Source organism: Numenius arquata, chromosome 9, assembly GCF_964106895.1.
Source record: "Numenius arquata chromosome 9, bNumArq3.hap1.1, whole genome shotgun sequence".
Lineage (NCBI taxonomy): Eukaryota > Metazoa > Chordata > Aves > Charadriiformes > Scolopacidae > Numenius > Numenius arquata.
Genome location: NC_133584.1, coordinates 38724844 through 38745191, shown reverse-complemented (window position 1 = coordinate 38745191; position 20348 = coordinate 38724844). Strand labels below are relative to the sequence as shown.

Sequence of the window (20348 nt, the reverse complement as noted above, 5' to 3'; positions counted from 1 at the left end):
TCGTTGCCCTCCTCTGCACTCGCTCCAGCACCTCGATATCTCTCTTGTATTGAGGTGCCCAAAACTGGACACAATACTCCAGGTGTGGCCTCACCAGTGCTGAGTACAGGGGCACAATCACCTCCCTCCTTCTGCTGGTCACGCTATTTCTAATACAAGCCAGGATGCCATTGGCTTTCTTGGCCACCTGGGCACACTGCCGGCTCATATTCAGCCGCTTGTCAATTAGAACCCCCAGGTCTCTTTCTTCCAGGCAGCTTTCCAGCCACACTTTCCCAAGCCTGTAGCAATGCACGGGATTGTTGTGGCCCAAGTGCAGAACCTGGCACTTGCCCTTGTTGAAACTCATACCATTGATTTTGGCCCAATGCTCCAATCTATCTAGGTCTCTCTGTAGAGCTTCCCTATCCTCCTGGGAATCAACACTCCTGCTTAACTTGGTGTCATCTGCGAACTTGCTGATGATACACCCTATGTCCTTGTCGAGATCATCAATAAAGACATTAAACAGAAATGGTCCTAACACTGAGCCCTGAGGCACACCACTTGTGACCGGCCACCAGCTGGATTTAAATCCATTGAGCACCACTCTTTGGGACCTTCCAGTCAGCCAGTGCTTGATCCAGTGGATCGTATGCTCATCCAGGCCGTGTGAAGCCAGTTTTTCCACAAGAATCGTATGGGGGACAGTATCGAATGCTTTTCGAAAGTCCAGGTATACAATATCAACACAGCTGAAAAGAAATAATTATTCTTTGCTGCTTTGGACAACAGTTTGTGGTTTTGTTCTTAATAGGACACAACATAAGATGAGATTAATAGTGGACAGAACTGAGATTCCTGACTACAAAAAGACAGTATTAAACTATATATGAGAAATTCTGGCATCACAGTGATAAATTTTGGGCTCATAGTTGGAAAGAGTTGATTTAATACTATTCATAACAATTGGCTTAAGTAAATAAAAGATTAAAGTCTTGGTGAAAACCATGCCTTTTCTCTCCCACCCAACATAATGCAATATTTCCCAAGAAGAGCATGCTCAGTAGCACCCTGTAAAAATTCTCCCTCCACTCCATGTAGAAGTGGGAATTAGATAAGCAGATAATCCTATCCTATAATTTAATCACTCTCTTTTCAAAGGAACATAAGACACAATCCAAAGTAAATAGCAACCATACGAAAAGATTTTGTACATCACTGAATAATTGAAAAATATGGACAGTCATCCTCAAAAACTTCACGCTGTCAATATTGACATCTCATCAACCATTTATCAACCTGCTGTTGTTAGCTATACTAGATGCTTCATTGATTATTAAAATGCATATTTTGCAAACACTTAGAATTATAAGTTATTTATAGAAACTGCTTTAATAATTAGATCCCATTAGATCTCTAAAGAGGAAATTAATTTGTTGCGGTAGTGCATGAAGCACAAAACGAGTATACAGTATTATACACCTATGCTTTTCCTTTCACAGGTCAAATAGTTAAAATAATTAGAACAATGGAATATTAAAGTGTAAGATTGCTCAGAGTTGTCTAAAGAATGCTCATTTCACAAAATGCATGAAGAAAAAAAGTCAGGTAAGAAAAACAGAAAGCAAAACATAGCTACGTGCCAGAACCACGATGTTACCCGTTCATGCTAGCTACCGAGCAGTTGCTCTGTCATGCACTGAATTTCAAAAATGTTTTGAACAACGGGAGTGTTTCAGCTGGAAGCTAGAGTGCTATTCTTTGCCATCAGTATAGATTCATCCAGAACATCAATAAGGCAGATGACAAAGTGACTTTTTGGGCAGTAAGAGATTATATAGGCAGGTTTATTCTAACAATAAGAGGAGAAAAGGGTAAATTATCATTGCTTTGAAAAATTAATATCTTTTTAAAAAAGAAATAGAGTAGGTGCTTGCTTGTTAGAATGTGGTTCCAAGAATTAGAACTAGAGGACACACAGTTAAATTAGGAGAGGGCCCATTCCCTAGCACCAATTTCAAAACCCGACTCAGCTAACGTTCATACAGATAAAATCTTTCCCACCTCAAAATCATATGGGCTTCTCCCTGTTGCCTTTTGAGAACAGCCTCTGGCTAAAGTTATTTCTAGAACTATGCTCATGTACTGTATGGGAAGATGCTACCTGGCAAGGGTCAAAATCATACAAGGGAATGTGCTTAAACTGTATGAGTGACTGCAAGACTGGAGCCAAGACTCAAGATTTTCTAACTTCCTGCATCAAGTGGCCATAAATGCTTCCCTGTAATTTTACAAAGGTGAGATGGCATCAAATTGTTACCAAAGACAGGCCTCTGCTTTGTTGATAACCATATGCTAACCAAAATGTTGTTTCCTTCCTACTAACCTTACTGCGTGAGAAAAGAATTACTGAGCTTCTTACTGTGTGAGAAAATAGTTGGTCACTGAGCTGATAGTGCTAAGGATGGGATAACAAGAAGCAGTTAATCACTTGAAGGTTCTCTCCTATGTCAAAGTATGTACTCCTATAGCAATTAGGACAGAGCAGTAGCTACTTCAAGGAACATCCTTATCATCCTCAAGAAGCCGGCAAACTTACAGTAAACTTTTACTGTTCTGAGATGACTCAATACCTTAAATGGATAATGTGAGGAAGGGTATCCCTACCCAAACGACCACCGAGGAACTCATGCCTGCGCAGAAGTGTTTTGCCAACGCTGCAAAATTTAGTACACGTGCAAAAAGGGCTATTTGGTCATCCTAATGAATCTGTAAGCCTAGGTGGAGTTATGTATTAGTTAGGTGGAATTATGAGAATCTTTTGTGTATAAATAATGGGTGAATATCCCTGGTAAGGTGTGCTAGGTTTGTGGATTTCCACCTAGCACCTGACCTCGAATAAAGCAATACCTCCTCACTAAACTGCTTCTGGTTTCGAGAGCTTTTGTTTCAGGTAACAAAAGAACTGCAAGTCTTCACATACACTTAGTCTCAATGTTCTTCCAGCAGCTCTTAAAAGTGTAGTGGTGAGTGACTGCATTTGAATTGTTTGCTACCACAATACTGGTACTAAACCTAAACACTGTCACATCACTAAAAGCTGTGATACAGTCAACAGATTTAGAAAATCCCTGTTACAGAAACATATTGATGAAGTTATAAAGGACATGGGGAAGCAAAGGTGCTTGAAAACGGGTAGTGAGAAGTGGGAGAGTGAATGTAGCGGAAGCGGGGGTAGAGGATGAAAGGGAAAAGGGGGGTCATGGTATTATTGCATGAGCTTTTTTAATTCCTCCTTCACATAAAGCTGAAAAAAAAAAAATATCTTTCTCTAAAGAATATCTGGAAGGTATTTCCAAGTGACAGAGTACAACACAGTCAAATTTAGGAGAGTCCTTGCATGCATATTATTTTTGTTAATGAACTCCAGATGTCATTTAGAATGGCAGAACAAGCATGTCACCTCTGTCCTGCTCGTTGCTGACAGGGACCACAGACATTTTAGCAAAGTTCTAGACTGAACTCCAGGGCTGGCTGCAGTTCTTAGCTCCTAGGCACATGAGACTGTTATGCCTTCCCTCCTGCCTGTCAAATCATCCCTTTTCTAGACTAAACAAGTACAGACTTTTCAATGACTCCATATGTGTCCTGGTTTCCATGTTAACAACCTATTACTATTTTTAAACTCGGTCCCAAACTGGACACAATATTCTCTTCAAATTAAGTGAGGTAATTATTTTCCAAGTCCTAGATAAAGTAGTCTTGTAAACAAAAATTGTCTTTTCTGTCATTCTTTTCTTTTTGATGATTGACTACAACAGCCAGAAGATTTTATTTTTTTGCATTACTACTACATTTTCCTCTAAACTATTTATGTTCTGTGTAAACACCATATCCTTTTCTACTGTATTCTATTATGCATTTGTGCATGTCATTTCTCCTTCCCCATTATGCTTAGCATGTTTCTTCATTTTTCTTCATAGAATTTGATAATTTTTTTTTTTTTTTTTATTTCAGACCATTTCTCCAGCTCACCTAGCTGGTTTTGAATTCTAACCCTCTCCATCATAGCGCTTGCTGTAATAGTAGGTTGGGACCATCCTCTGCTTTTGTAAGCGTACTTCTTATATTATCATCAATATTGTTAATAAAGATATCAGATAGTTTTGTGTCTAGGCCAGATCACAGTAAGATCCCTACAAATTTGAGTTAGACAATGAACAACTAATTGCTGGCTGCTCTGTGCATAAAAATTTTCAAAATTGTTCACAGCATCAGAGTTACCTAACAGTTGAGGTTGGAAGGAACCTCTGGGGGTCATTTGGCCCAACCTCCCTGCTCAGACAGGGTGACGTAGAGCTGGTCGCACAGAAGCACATCTGGGCGCATTTTTAGTGTCTCCAAGGAGGGAGATACCACAGCTTCTCTTGGCAAATTTTTCCAGTGCTCACTGAACTACCTGTTGCATCTCTAATATTTCATCTAGACCAAATTTCTATATTTTCTCTGGAAAACCTCTAAAAGCCTGTTAAATGTCAACACAGAGCTGTTTCCTTCCTTTTCCATTCCCAAATCTACAAAACCAGATAACCTGTCAAGAAAGAAATTAGATTGGTTTGACATAATCTGTTCTTATCAAATACAAATAATTTTTTCCTTATCACTTTGTTTATCAGCTTGAAACTAGTATCTTTAAAAAGTGAAGATAAAACTAATGTCCTTGATCCTTCTGGCCCTCATCTTTTCTTTTTTTTTTTTTGTCCCTCCCTTCTTTGAAAGGTGTGTGCCCTTCTACAATTGTTTGAAAGTTTCCTACAGTTTTGAATTTTCAGACATAATTTTCAGTGGAGTGAAGACTGCTTCTGCTTTGCCTTTAAGTATAACACAGGAAATTTCAACAGTCCCTGATGAATAAAATATATTTAATTATCTCAATATTATGTAGTACCCTCTTCCCATACGTTGCATTCTTACATTGTAAATGTTCACTGAACTGTGTTAAGTCCATGGTCAAAATTCAGCTTTTCTGTAAATGTTGCAAAACAGAAACAGGATGTTTAGCCTTCCCTGTGACATCTGATGTTTGCTCATATTTTTATTAAGTAGTGATTTCATTATTTTTTCTCTTATTTTCTATATATTTATAGATTTTTTTTTGTTACTGCCTTTCTGTCTCTTGATTCTGTAACAAATATGTAGTTTGGATTTTCTGATTTTATCCTAAGAGATCTGTGTTATTCTTTGATGGTCATCTATAGCAATGTTTTAATATAATCAACACTTACAAGATTAACTTTTGGTTTATGTATCATTAAAAGGAAAACTTTTGGTTTACATATCATTAAAAGGAATTTTTAAACAGCTACAGAAATTGATAGTATTTTTTCTTTCTCTCCAAAAAAATACAATTTGCTCTTGGGCCTTAATATGATACCTTTATAAACGACTTTCAGAATTAATTCCTAAAAACATTCACCTACCAATTTCTCAAGTTTGGTGCAGTTTAGATTTCTAAAAACAAATAAATTGATCACAATTGTGCTGCCTCATTCTTATTCTTTCATTTCTTAAGAATTATAAACTCGACTATTTCATGGACACTTTCACAAAACTTGTCTTTCTTATTCGGGCTTTCTATCGGTTCCTCTTATTGGTCAAAGTAACATTGACTTCGTTCTTCCCCAACATTCCAAAAACTTTTTCCAGTGAGTGTGTCCTGCCAGTGGAAAATTTACAAGTCTTTTCTTCAAATACAGACTATCCACAAGGATTATTTTTTCTTCAAATGAAAAAGTGTAAGGAAGTATTTTGTTTCTATGCTATCATTGCTAAAACTGTTGCTGTCTGAATGATCTTGACACTTTAAGTCCATGAAGATTGCATATCTGTGGATCTAAAAAGTTATTTTCCAAAACCAAAGCTAAACAAATAGCTAATTTCATACACTATGAATAAAGTATTACCTTTTTTATTATAACATTTCATTTAAGGTAACTCACACGTTAATTTTACTAGCTTGTTTAAATGACCAAAAAGGAAAGTTTTTACAAGGATGGGTGATCCTTTAAACAATTTTCCCTGACTTAACTATGATCTCTGTTCCCTTTTTCAGATAAATTTCAGTATAGAAGGGAATGTTAATCCATAAATAATCACAACTTTTAAATAAGTTATCTGGATTTAATAAATAATTGCTCAATTTTCCTTGAAAATGACTGTGTTCTCTTGTTTAAGGAGAGAGAAATTTAAAAAAAAAAAAACCCTTAATAAAACATGGTTTTATATTAATGGAATCTATGGATACAGGTATTGCTATCTGGTTTGGTTTAAGAAAAAGACTAAGATTGCACAATCTATCTCACAGAATGAGGAGCTAAACAACCCCCCCACCCTCCCACCCCCCCGAAAAAAGAAACCCAACCCAACAACAAAAACACCCAAAACAAAACAAACAAACAGGAAAACCCCACAGAACTAGGGAAGCTGAGCGATCAGGGAGATGTGAAGCCTGAGGCAAGGTGGTCAAAAAAATATAGATGAATTATTGTTGAGAACATTGACTATTTTATGAGTACTTTCACTTAAAGAATATTATGGATATTTTATTAATTTTTTTGCTTAGGTGCATAAGAATTGACCTACACAGTTTTGCATTATCTATTTTAGAAGTTACATCAAAAAGCTGAATTACAGACATTTAAGGTGGGGAATTTACAAATTGCCTTTACATCTGAAGTACTGGCATATTTTAGCTTAAAAAATTACTGCCATCTCAGTAGCAACTCAGTATAGCTTATACTGAGCTTTTTATTTTAAGCAAGATTAAGGTCCTTCTGCTTCACAGTTCAGTGATTTAATTTGTTTTCAAAATTATGACTATAATTGGAGATTTTTAGGACAATTCTGAATAAGACAGTTATTTCAATTTCCAAAGAAAATATTCAGAAACTCTTCTTAAAACTTACAACTGAATGCCTTTTCTTCTACAAGTGCAAGAAATATGAAACAAATAGAAGCTCTGTTGTGATATCTTCAATATTAGCAATTTCTATAGTTAAGCCTTCAAGGGCGATCAAAATTTTGGTCTTCCCTGTTCCAGACAGACTACACAGCATCTCCACAGGCTCTTTCCACCTGGTTTTGAAAACACTGACTTAATCTGCGCAGTACTTCCATGCTAGTAGTTATTGTAACCACGTTCCCTCTGGCATGTGCACATTTGTCAATACAGAGGTAAGGATCAAGGAAGGACGTATGTCTGATACCCACGAGAGAAATGCTTGAGGAGCTCCCAAGGCTGACTAGCAGAAGAGAGACTCTGTGACAAATTCCAGTTGCGTTACATGAACATGTACAACACAATGCAACATGGAGACAACTTTTACTTTGTAAGAAACCTAGCGTGAGAAGAAACCAATCTAAACAGTGAGGCTGTGACTAACTCAGGGAGCTCTGTGGGGCAAATGCACTGACACAAGTATGAAGTGTTTAGCAAGCTTTCTCTGTACAACTTATGCTGTGAATATGGACATACCCTTTCCAGTTGGTGACAGGTAAAAAGTTTCTGTTTATATTGCATTTTTTTTCTACAGGGTGGACATTCAGGGCTAAACTCAATTTCAGTTAAAGATGCTTCCACGCATGTCTACAGGCTCGTTTGGGCTTTAAGTTCCTTTCATAGTCAAAAGGGATCCAGTCACCCTAGTCATGGCAAACTAGGGAACAATTTATTCAGCAAAGTTATAAGGAGAGAAATTTTGTTGGCTCAATATACAGTTCCAGTGCCATCCTGTCATAACCAGGATGTCTTCATGGAACTGGTAGACATGGCAAAGGACTTTCGTCGAATCCCTAGTGCAGTATTTGGCAACTAAGTGGCATAGCACCTAAAAAACTCCTAACTCTTCATGTTTGTGCAATCAAACATAGCCCCTGGATTCTACCCCAGTTTACTGAATTGCTCCATGGACTCTATTGATCACATTAACCAGACCTCCATTCTCCAAAATGTAAGCTTCAGGCTCTAGACAATTCTATGTCGACACTTAAATTTAAATGTTTCATCTGCCAGCTGAATGTCATTCACAATGACATTAAAAGTACAAGAGAAACAGCAGTTACTGTCTGTAACTAAGAAAGCATGTTAAGATTTCTGTTAATGCCTTTTCAGTTTTCAGGTAACTATTTAATAGGAAAATTCACAAAAAAACCCCAAATCGCAACGATCTCACTCCTTAAACTGAGAATTTAAAACCATTTACTTTTTCTTAATTACATTTAATTTTCTTACTCGTTTCTAAGCAAAAAATAATACCAGCCACCCTTTTAAATGTTACCTCTTCAGAAAGAGAAAGATGCTTTATTATGGGAGTCAATCTGCTGACAAAGAGCATGTAAAAAAAAAAAAAATTAGCTTTTGTTATGACTTTTAAAATTGGAAAGTATTAGTTTTTATATAAAAGGTGGTGGTGTTTTTTTTTTTTTTTTTAATATATTCTACGCATGGGAACTATATGTAAAAGAAGATGAAGATAATTTACTAGACTGTTGTCACCTTTACATCTAATCCAATTTCCAAGTTTAAAGTGCACTAATAAAATCTAATTATGACATTTTATCAGACTACTTAGAGAAATAGCACTGAAAAATTAGTGTCATGTGTGATGTATTAAATTTTTCAACAAAAATAAAAAGTGAATATATTAATATTGTTCTAAATTTCATAATTAGGCTGCCTTCGTTAAGAATGTGTAGCGTAAATATTTTGTTACTAATTGTTTCAATTTTTAACAGAAAAAAATACATCTACCTGACAGAGGGCTTAAAATAACATAAAAAATTATAAATATTTAAGGATCGTATTACAAAACTTAACAACAACATTTAGATCCAATACAATCAGGGAAAATCAGCATCTGCACGTAACTGTTCCTTGTCTTCATAGCCTTGCAGTTTACCATACTGCTGTCTGCTCAGCCATTACCACTATGTCTGAGCCAAAACTCAAAGCAGCTATGCAGGATTTCCAAGTTATGATGTAGCTATGAAATATAAGTTTAGGCACTCATTTCAGATTGACAGCATATTTACCGCAATCAAGTTAGTTTCCAGATAAGAACAATTGATAAAAAAGATTGTCATTTGGTTAGCACAACCACACCAAATGCATAAGCTCTCTTTATTCAGTACTTAAGTGAATAGCTATACTATCTTATAAAGATCAATATGGCTTCAGACAGTTTAATATGTCATTTAATGTATTTTATTTAAAACCAAATGTTATTATAATGATTCTATAGTTCACAGGGAGATATTAATATGCATTCATTTGCCTTTTGGAATCATCGTGGATAAGGCCCAATTCTGCTCAGTACTGCAAAAGTGTATTAAACACAGAGAAAGTGAAAAAGTGAAAAAGAAAGTGAAAGGGGAAAAAAAAACCAAACTAAAAAAGGACAATATATCTTTACCTAAAAGGACAAGTTTCTAAAATTACTCTTCACTTGGTTAAACACCTAGGTCCATAAACCTTCTGAACAACATACAAGAACTCATGAAGAGAAAAATTCCAAAATTAATTGTTTCAGAATTATCTGTCAATACAGCATAGAGTAAACATAATTTGCTCTTATACAAATATAATTACTGAAGTTTATTTGTTCACATTCATTTGCTCATTTTCAGATTGAAAGTTATTTTCACAATTAAATAAAAATTTATCAGAGAAACATCAGACTTACTCTCATAGTGAATCAGGAAGCCAACGCTGGAACGACTGTTGTCCGTAGTGAATAGCAGATACATGTAATTTCCAGTACTGATAAGGAACTGGGGTGCTTGCGTTCCATGGTATTCTCCAATTAATGGTGATGAGTTACCTGGCCCATCTCTGACTTCCAAAGTATCATAATTAACTTCAGTCTGAAATCTGAAAAGGAATATGGATGTCAGCTGGTAAGTAGAGGAATGGTGTTATTTTCTTTAACTGTTGTTAGAAATGCAACCCATGTGTAACTGATCAAGAATATCATACATATAAAAATTTTCATATCTACAGACCCATTGGTATATTACTGAGGATAACAACTACAGAAGGTTTTAAACATCTTTTTCCTTTTTCCTTGCTTTGCTGTTTCTGGTATCACATAAAATCCATAAGGGAGGTAACATACTTCATATCAACCATATGACTGGGCTTCAGAAAGACATTTAGTGGGGAATCTAGGTACAAAAATGAAAATTGTCTCAAAGAACACTGCATTATAAAGGTCCAAGGAATTTCTTGCCCTCAGGCTAAAAAATAGTTGGATAACATAGGAACACCTTCAATAATATTTCATTATTTCATCTCAATATTTTCAGTATTTGCTATTTGGTAAAAGCTGTTTTACATGTTTAACTGTTTAAATTTTTATCCAAAGATTTTTTCCTAACATCGTTTGCTACTTTACCTTTAAATAATTTTTTCCTATGAAGTAAAGCAGTACAAAAATACTAAACATCAATCAAACCATCATTTTAAAATTTGTAACACTTATAATAAGCAGAATTCGTTAGTTTATCTTAATGTGTGAAGATAGGTGATATAGACAAGAATGGAAAAAGAGAAGAAAACTAATGAGACAGTTGATTTACAAGAACAAATAACTTCAAAATCAACAGCAGACTCAATTTCTGTTTCAATCACTAAACCACATCACATTTCTCCAGTTCACAGAGGATGTCTATTGTGCAGTCATCCACTACCAATTGTTCTTAAATCAAACAGCTGAAATTTGCTCTTTCTGTAGATGAAACTTTGACTGGCATTTTTCACATCAGATGCTTTTCAAGACAGTTTGTGGTTATATCAGATACTCTTGCAAACTGCAGCATCTAAACCACACACACATCAATTTTCCTGTCAGCAAAGTTTGTGTTATTACACGGGTATCTGTACTGGTCTAAATATATTTGCCTGCAAGCCCAATATTCTCATTTCCCTAAAATGTTAATCTTTCAGAAATGCGTATGTTCTGAGATTCTCTCTTCTATTCCCATAAGGCTTATTAGTTCAAGTTCTGAGAGCAATAAACTGTGTCCCTATGCAATACAACAGTTTTCTCAAAGTGAATGCCCTTAAGCTGTCTTGCCAATATGGGACGCATGTTTAGTGGGTCTGGAGATAAGAAACTGTGTTCTTGCAATTAAAGAAAACTGCAAATAATTAAACATGCAGAAAAGGGGAAATATATGGGACATTCCTTCAAAGCGTAAATAAACTGTATACTATGTTAGGCAATGATGACAGAACAAACAAGTTCCCCAGCCAGGCCATTATATTTTACAGACCAATTAGCATTGGTCATATAAAACCACCTTCACAGACACATCAGTTCCAGTAACAGCAAGTTTGGATTTAGCAAGTATTTAGTAGTCTCACACAGAAAACCCTCTAGATTTACAGTGCTTTCAACCAAGCTACCTACTCTATTTGGATATGGTGGCTAAAATCCAGATGATTGCTTTCGCTGCTATCTATCCCCTCTGACAGTGGAACACAGGGCTTGCAGGCTTGCTAATACATTAAGCATTTTCAAGACCAGTTTCTGGCAGTGAAGCCAGCTAGCATGGAATGGCCTATATCCATACTATTAAATATATCCTTTAGCCTATCAAACAGGGAGATATTATTCAAATTTCCTATTATGAATGGTTGTTTGCCCACACTAACTCCTGGACACGCTTGATAATTATTTGGGAGAACGCTAGTTGGCAAGCTCTGAAATATGTTAGAGACCACTTCAACAGTTTAACTGCACAAACACATGAGTTCTTGTGGCTGGGAAGGTTCTCTGATTCTGTTTAATTTACCACAATAGACAGTCACAGAGGGCATCACTAAAGTACTTGACAGTTTTTTTAGTACTTTTCCATAATTTCAGAGATTATACATTGATTTACCCTGCAGCGAAATGAAGAAAACAGACAGATACTGCTAGGCTGGTTTAAATACTTTATTTGTACTCATAAGGAATGGACTCAAGGTCAATAATTCAATAGTTCAATTATTTTGACAGTTTTGTTTCTGAGGGAAACTAATTAGGAATAAAGTGCTCTCAGCCAGCAATTGCAGTTTTCTTAGCAGGGCGGTATGACAACAGTGGCTTGCAAACCCTTGCTGCAGACAGAAAACTTAAAATAACTCCTACAGGAATTGCTACCCATTAAAATAATCTTTATTCCCAGTAGGTTCTTGCTCATCTTAAACTTAGAAATTTATTTCTAGTTCACTTTTTTGGTTTGTCTGTTTGTTTGGGGTTTTTGGGGGGAGTAGGTTGGTTGGGGTTTTGGGGGGTTTTTTTGTGTTTTGTTTTTTTTTCCCTAATATTTGCACTGTCACTGAAATGATAAATCAAGATAATTTATTATTGGAAGTTCTGCATCCTTACTGAAAGTACTTAATTAAGAATTCATTTTTGTTTTCTTATTTTATTTTAAAGTTTATTAGCACACTTATGTTAGTAAAAGGTAGGACATTCTCCAAATTTTGAGAATTTGAAAGAGACTTCAATAATGCTATGTTATACTATTTCTCATATATAGTTAGGTAGATTTGAAATAAGGAGGTTTTATACTCTCCTATGAGTTTTCATCAATATTCAAAACACAAAAAATCTTCCAGTCAGCAGTTATACTTCTAGCCCCTTTTCTTATGGCTTGAATCAATTAGATTTTACTTTTTTTTGTTACCCTTCCAGCCATTAGTCATGACCTGAAACACAAAATGTTTCAATGTTAAAACTTCATAGGGTTACTCAGTCATTTTCTGCTATTTCTGGCAAGTTTCTAAGTACTCTGGTAAGGCACATTAAAGCTTCATTAGCTCAAGAGTGAGGTAATTTACATTATGAATATCACATTCATGCAAAGTTTCATTCTGGCAGCTGTATCTGTGACAGCAAGTCATATAGCAAGGTATAAAAGGTTTCCGTTTTCCCCAAACTAAACAAGATACTTGACAAAGTATTGTACTTGTTAATTAATTGACAAAATCAGTTAATCAATCTATTTATTTTATAGTGATTTTGCTTACTGATTTATAAGTTGCTAATGTTATATCAGACAGCAGAGTTATTTCTCATACTTAATAAAAAAGTTTTCCATTCAATTTTTAATCTGGGTAGCAAAGCCTTCATGTTACCAAAAGAAAATAGCTTGATTGCAAAAGGGAGGTTATTATACTATCATTAACTTCCCAAAGTATAACAATTTTAATGAAATTTATAATGCAGTAAAGCTATACAATTTTCTCAATCTGCCAGGAAAGCATAAACCTCCAAAGAAAGCAATGAAGGGTTTCTTCTCTGTCTACCAAAAGCAGTGTGCTTAATGGTAATACTGTTTTCTAGTTGAAATACTTGAGGAAGAGAGACAGAATCTTTCGTTCAATAATGCTGATATAAAGCTGGAGTAGATCTTGCTTTCACTGCATTTGGGAAGACGTCCCTGAACCTCAGGCTTCTGATGATTAATTTTTTTTTTTTTTTTTTTTTAAAGCTAGCAAATAAATATAACCTTGTAATTAATATATAAGTCTTTAAGGAGAAAAAAAAATAGCAACTTAAAATTCTGGAACTTCCTGCTGAATGCAATGAAAGCAAACATCCTTTTGTTGTTGTAAGAAGTAACATGACAATTTTATGAAAACTATCGAAACAGTTCCCATTCTTCTCTGGTATTGATCATTCTCTCCTTTGTCCCTGACCTTAATGCATTTATAATAAGAAAACAAAACAGGACTGGAAAAAGGATATGGTAAACTAAATATACAACCTATCTTAATCTTCACCAGGACTTCAGCAGCTCAGTGACCACTGCAAGTTCAAAAAGCATTGTTTTACATATCAAGGTAGAACTCTTTTTCTTATATGACTCACTTTGCATTTACTTAATCTACCTGCAATTTCGTTGCCCAGACATCCAGTCTTTTAAGAATCTTCAGCAATTCTTCAGTCATTCCTTTTGTTAATATCCTGAATAACTTAGTATTATCAGTGTAATTTTCTCCCTTTTAAGGTCATTTCTGAACGTGCTGAACAGTTTTGAACATAACACAGATCTCTATAGAACACCCCAAATTCCACTGTGAGACTTTTATCATCTGTTAGCTAAGTTTTTATTCATGCAGCATCTTTCCTTGTATTAAAATGATGCTTAGCTTTTTAATAGCCCTTTTCAGGTGCAAAGGTGAGGTACAAAATTCAAAACATTCGTTTTGAAAACCCAGGTAAACTATATCAAACATATTTCTATGCTTTCTGACACCATCAAAGAATTCTAGGTTTCCGAGATAGGATTTCTTTTCCAAAAACCATATCAACACTTCCTCAGTATATCATATTTATCCATTCTTCCACCAGCACTACACTCTGTTAGAGTTTTCACAGCGTGCATGCAGCATTCAGTTCCTTAGATGTCCACGAAAGACTTAAAAGATCTGGTTCCTGAAGCACACAGGTATCAAAACAGCTTTAAAAGAACAGTTACAGTTACACACAACTTTCAGTTGTTCTGTCGTCTCATCTTTGTATTCGTTCAGGACTCCTGGGTGAATGCTGTCCAGTGCTGGTGACTTGCTGTTCACCATGTCTGTATCTGCCATCACCCCTATCAACAGCACTTCAGTCTGAGACAGATATTCCAACGAGTTCCCCAAAATGAAGAATGTTGTGAATGTTAAGTTTACATGGGTGCAAGAGGGAAACAAATAAATCAATGGGAGTGATACCTGCAGAAATTCCCTAAGCACATTAAAAAAAACCCCACAAACCTCTAAGTTCAGGAATGTCCCGAGTTGCAGACTGGAGAAGTACTTAGAGGAAATATCAGATACATTTATCTGGTCCTCACACTTCTCCCTAGGATTCTGTATTTTTGTTCCCAAGAGGAACATAACATCAAGCAAGATAGATCTTTGATTTGACCCAGTAACAGTACTTTTACATTCTTCTGCTCTTCTCTCCATTAATTTTCACGCCTTTTCGTTTCGGCTCTTTGAAATAGGAGACAGAACGATAGTGAAAAATTTTGCTCATCACTGTTGACTACATCCAAAGATGAAACTAGACTCAGATTATTGCCTCCCCTTGGGCAATAGCGGAATACAGGAAGGTCGATACAACAGCAGCCTAGCTCCAAGCACTGTCTTCTGTACTGTCCTTGGAATGTTTTTGACAAATGGAGTATTTAGTGTGATATTAGTATCTAGATCAAACACCTAAACAAATGGATGTTTTCTACTTATTTCTCAAAGATGCTTGAAGGATGAAGATTTTTTAAATTTTGTTTTCTAAGTACTTTTTTTTAAAAAAAAAAAAAAAAAAAAACACCACAAAAACCAAACAATTTTGTTAGATACTTGTATGTCATAGGAGATCAAATTAGTCAAGCTGGACCTGGCTTTCATAAACCTACGCTGACTGTGCCCGATTGTCTGGTTGTCCTGTACACGTCGTGTGATGGCACTCAAGATATCTGCTCCATAACCCTCCCTGGCACCAAGGTCAGACTGACAGTCCTGTAATTCCCTGGATCCTCCTTGTGGCCCTTCTTGTAGATGGGCATCACATTTGCTATCTTCCAGCCAACTAGGACCTACCCAGTTAGCCAGGACTGGTGATAAATGATGGGAAGTGTCTTAGTGAGCACTTCCGCCAGCTCCTGTAGTACCCTTGGGTGGATCCCATCCAGCCCCATAGGCACGTGTATGTCTGAGTGATGTAGCAGGTTGCTACAGTCTATCCAGATCTCTCTGTAAGGCCTCTCTACCCTCAAAGGAGTGCACAGCTCCTCCTAGTTTAGTATCTTTGGCAAACTTACTTAATGTACATTCAATTCCTGTGTCCAGATCATTTATAAAACCATTAAACAGCACTGGCCCTAAAATTGAGCCCTGTGGAATCCCACTGGTGATTGGCCCAATGTAACCCTATTTACTATAACTCTTTGAGGCTATAAATACAGCTTCAAACTTTCATTTTCTGCTAAAGGAATAGTATTGTGAGTGTTGCATCATAATTTCTTTTTCTGGTTCAGATTCTTAAAAAATATTGCTCTTCTTCAACAATAAAACAAATATTTTTGCCCATACATGACTTGTTTGACTTTCTGATTCTCACCTGTCAAAAGTGATCTTAATGGAATGTCCTGGTCTTGCTTCAATCACCCATTCACAATTAAGTGAGTCCTTATAATATCCTGGCCACCCCGGTGGTAAAATAACACCACTTGATGCTGTCAAATGTCCACCACATGGTGCTGAAAGAAAAAAGCACATATACTTATATCATACACAGTATTTCCAATAGAATATTATATACTCAAAGAACTTACAAATATTGTATTAAAAAGCATATAAAATTAAGTTTCATATACAACACAGCTAAATTTTCTACATTATGTTATGAAGAGTTTGTTTTCTTCAGAATCATAAGTCCTGCGATGTATCATTACTTTATATGTATCTTAATATGGCACTTGATTCTGCCAGCGCTCCTTCTGTTGAAAAGCACATTATGTCATTAAAAAATAATGTATCATCATTTTTTAGTTCTAGTATGATTCCACATATGTGGAAATATCAGACAAACTGTTCCAAGTAATTTATAGTTAATTATTTTCATTGTACTGTGGAATCTAATACCTTGTTGAATAATCATTCAGCTCAGTGGAACTGATTGTTGTAAATATTCCACTGAATCATAGAATGGTTGAAGTTGGAAGGGAACTCTGGAAATCATCTAGTCCATCCCTGCTCACTACAGCAGATTGCACAGGACCATATCCAGTCAGGATCATGCCCTCCCTCCAAAGGCAGACACTTCACAGCCTCTCTGGGTAATCTGATCCAGTGTTTGATCACTCTCACAATGGAAGTTTTTTCTTATGTTTGAAAAGAATTTCTTGTATTCCAGTTTGCATCCATTGCCTCTTGTCCTGTCACTGGACACCACTGAGAAGAGTCAGGCTCCGTTGTCTTTACACTGTCCCGTAAGGTATTTATAGACATTGGTAAGATCCCTCCTGAGCCCTAAGCCTTTTCTTCTCCAGTTTAGACATCCCCAGTTCTCTCAACCTCTTCTTGCATGACAAATGCTCCAAGTCCTTAATCATCTTTGTTACCCTTCACTGCACTCACTGCAGTATGTCCACATCTCTCTTGGACCGAGGATCCCACGACTGCACAAACCTCTCCCAGTGGTGATCCCAGGACTGCACAAACCACTCCCAATGTAGCCTCACCAATGCTCAATAGGAAGGACCTATCCTTTCCCCTCAGACCAATTCTCCAGCCTGTCAAGGTTCCTCTGAACAGGAGCACAAGCATATGGTGTATCAGCCACTCCTCCCAGTTTTACATCATCTGCAGACTTGCTTAGAGTACACTCTGTCCCAGCATTCAGATCATTACAGAAGATTTTAAACAGTATTGGACTCAGTTTTGCCCCCTGGGGTACAGCACTACGGAATAGGCTCCAGTTAGACTTCATGTCACTGACCACAACCCTATGAGGCCAGCAGTTCTGTCAGTTGTCAGTCCACCTCACTGAGATAAAAAAATATACATTACTCTTCCCTCATCCATCAGGCCAGTAATGTCATTGCAGAGGGTTATCAGGTTGGTCAGGCATGATTTCCCCTTCATAAATCCATGCTGACCACCCCCAATCACCATCTTGTTCTTCATTGTTTGGAAATGGTTTCCAGGAATATTGCTACATCAACTTTCCCAGCAATTGACTTGTAGTTCCAAAGACTACAAGTCCAAAAGACTTGTAGTTCCTCAGATACTCCTTCTTTCCTTTCTTGAAGATAGGAATTTGGTTTCTTCCATCCTCAGGAACCTCCCCAGGTTAAACAGCCTTTCCAAGATGATTAAGAGTGGTGTTGCAATGTCATTGGCTGGCTTCCTTAGCACTCTTGGGTGCATCCCCTCAGGCCCATTCTGGCATGACAAATTTGTTTAAATGTTCTCTAACTTGATCCTCCTCCATAAAAGGGGAAAAAAAAAAGGATCGCAAGAGGGCTATTAAAGTAAAAGGGCTAGACAAGGAGTATTTTTCAGAGCAGGGTCAGAGGACTTGGGTGCAGGATTAAGCAACAGTAGAAATGACTGAACAAATTTTGAGACACATGGGCCCCTTAAAAAATTAAGCTGTCATAACACAGGGCTTTGGGATGTTACCAAAGGTAGATGGAGCGGTCTAAACCAGGAAGGCTTTCAAGATCAGCTACATTTATCTTAGTATCATTTGTATTACCCTCAACTACTCAATGGTATCATTATCAGCAAATTCCATACTGTAGTGCAGGAAATGTTGTCACTTTTCTTCTGTTTCTCTAGTCAGGGACAAGTAAAACTATTATGCCATATGGAAATGAATAGTAACATGAGTAACTCAGTCACAGTAACATCAGTAAGAAAACTAACTCAGAAAAGTAACACAGTAACTCAGTCTTCATTGGCAACCCACACCTCTCCAGTGGATGAACCTCAAGAAGGCAACTGGGGGAGTAAAGTCCCTTCCACTCTAAGAGAAGACCAGGTTCATGACCACCTGAGGAACATGAACATACAGAAGTCTATGGGTCTTACAGAAGTCTATGCAACCTCATCAGATGCATCCCAGAGTTCTGGGGGAAATGGTTGGGGTTGTTTCTAAGCCACTCTCCATGATATTTGAAAAGTCATGGCAGTCAGGTGAAGTCCCCGGTGATTGGAAAAAGGGAAAATTACACCCATTTTTAAAAAAGGGTAGAAAAGGGAACTACCGACCTTGCAGCCTCACCTCTGCCTGGGAAGATCATGGAATAGATCCTCCTAGAAGATATGCTAAGGCACATGGAGGATGGGGAGGTGATTCAGGACAGCTAGCATGGCTTCACCAAAGGCAAGTCCTGCCTGACCAACCTAGTGGTCTTCTATGATGGAGTGACTACAGCAGTGGACAAAGTGAGAGCTACAGATGTCGTCTATCTGGACTTCTGTAAGGCCTTTGACACAGTCCCCCACAACATCCTTCTCTCTAAATTGGAGAGGTATGGATTTGATGGGTGGACTGTTCAGTGGATGAGGAATTGGTTGGATGGTCATACCCAGAGGGTAGTAGTCAACAACTCAATGTCCAGATGGGGATCGGTGACAAGTGGTGTCCCTCAGGGGTCCGTATTCAGACCAGTACTGTTCAATATCTTAATCAATGATATAGGCAGTGGGATCAAGTACACCCTCAGCAAGTTTGCAGATGACACCAAGCTGAGTGGTGTGGTTGAAATGCCTGAGGGATAGGATGCCATCCAGAGGAACCTGGACACAGGCTTGAGAAGTGGGCCCATCTGAACCTCATGAGGTCCACCAAGGCCAAGTGCAGGGTGCTGCACCTGGGTCAGGGCAACCGCCAGTATTAATACACGCTGGGGGATAAAGGGATTGAGAGTAACCCTGCCGAGAAGGACTTGCGGGTACTGGTGGATGAGAAGCTGGATGTGAGCCAACACTATGCGCTAGCATCCCAAAAGCCAACTGCATCCTGGACTGCATCAGAAGAAGCATGGCCAGCAGGTTGAGAGGTGATTCTGCTCCTCTACTCCACTCTGGTGAGACCCCACCTGGAATATTGCATCCAGCTGTGGGGCCTTCAGCACAGGAAAGACACAGATGGACCTGCTGGGGCAGGTCCAGAGGAGGACCACAAAAATGATCAGAGGGATAGGACAGCTCTCCTATGAGGACAGGCTGAGAGAGCTGGGGCTGTTTAGCCTGGAGAAAAGAAGTCTCTGGGGAGACCTTATGGTGGCCTTTCAGTACTTAAAGGGGGCCTACAGCAAAGACAGGGACAAACTTTTTAGCAGGGCCTGTTGCAATAGAAGAAGGGGTAATGGTTTTAAACTGAAAGAGGGGAGATTCAGACCAGGTATACAGAAATTTTTTGTGTGGTGAGGGTGGTGAAATACTGGAACAGGTTGCCAAGAGAGGTGGTAGATGCCCCATCCCTGGAAACATTCAAGGTCAGGTTGGATGAGGCTCTGAGCAACCTGATCTAATTGAAGATATCCCTCTTCATTGCAGAGGAGGTTGGACTAGATGACCTTTAAAGGTCCTTTCTAACCCAAACTATCCTATGATTCTATGAATTTGTGAGTAGTAAATTAATAGTCCTAGTTTAGATTCGATGTTTTTAACAAAAAAAAATTAACTCAGAGAGGTTATTTGATTTCATTCATGACTTGCACTTGTCTCTGTGTAGTTTTTCCAGATATAAGAAAGTGGGGAAAAAAAGCAACCCACAAAACACAAAACACACACACTGAATTGTTTCCAGGGC

The 20348-nt window shown here is 37.5% G+C and overlaps 1 protein-coding gene across 1 annotated transcript in view; it reads right to left on the bottom strand.

Moving 5' to 3' along the window:
* The window catches only part of CSMD1 (CUB and Sushi multiple domains 1), a 1131310-nt gene that overhangs the window by 261702 nt on the left and 849260 nt on the right, over positions 1-20348 (bottom strand). Inside the window, exons 16-17 of the mRNA XM_074153404.1 lie at positions 16143-16281; positions 9723-9910 (exon numbers count right to left, since the gene is read on the bottom strand). Of these exons, the coding sequence (XP_074009505.1) occupies positions 9723-9910; positions 16143-16281 (327 nt within the window). The remainder of the gene's footprint in view (positions 1-9722; positions 9911-16142; positions 16282-20348) is intronic.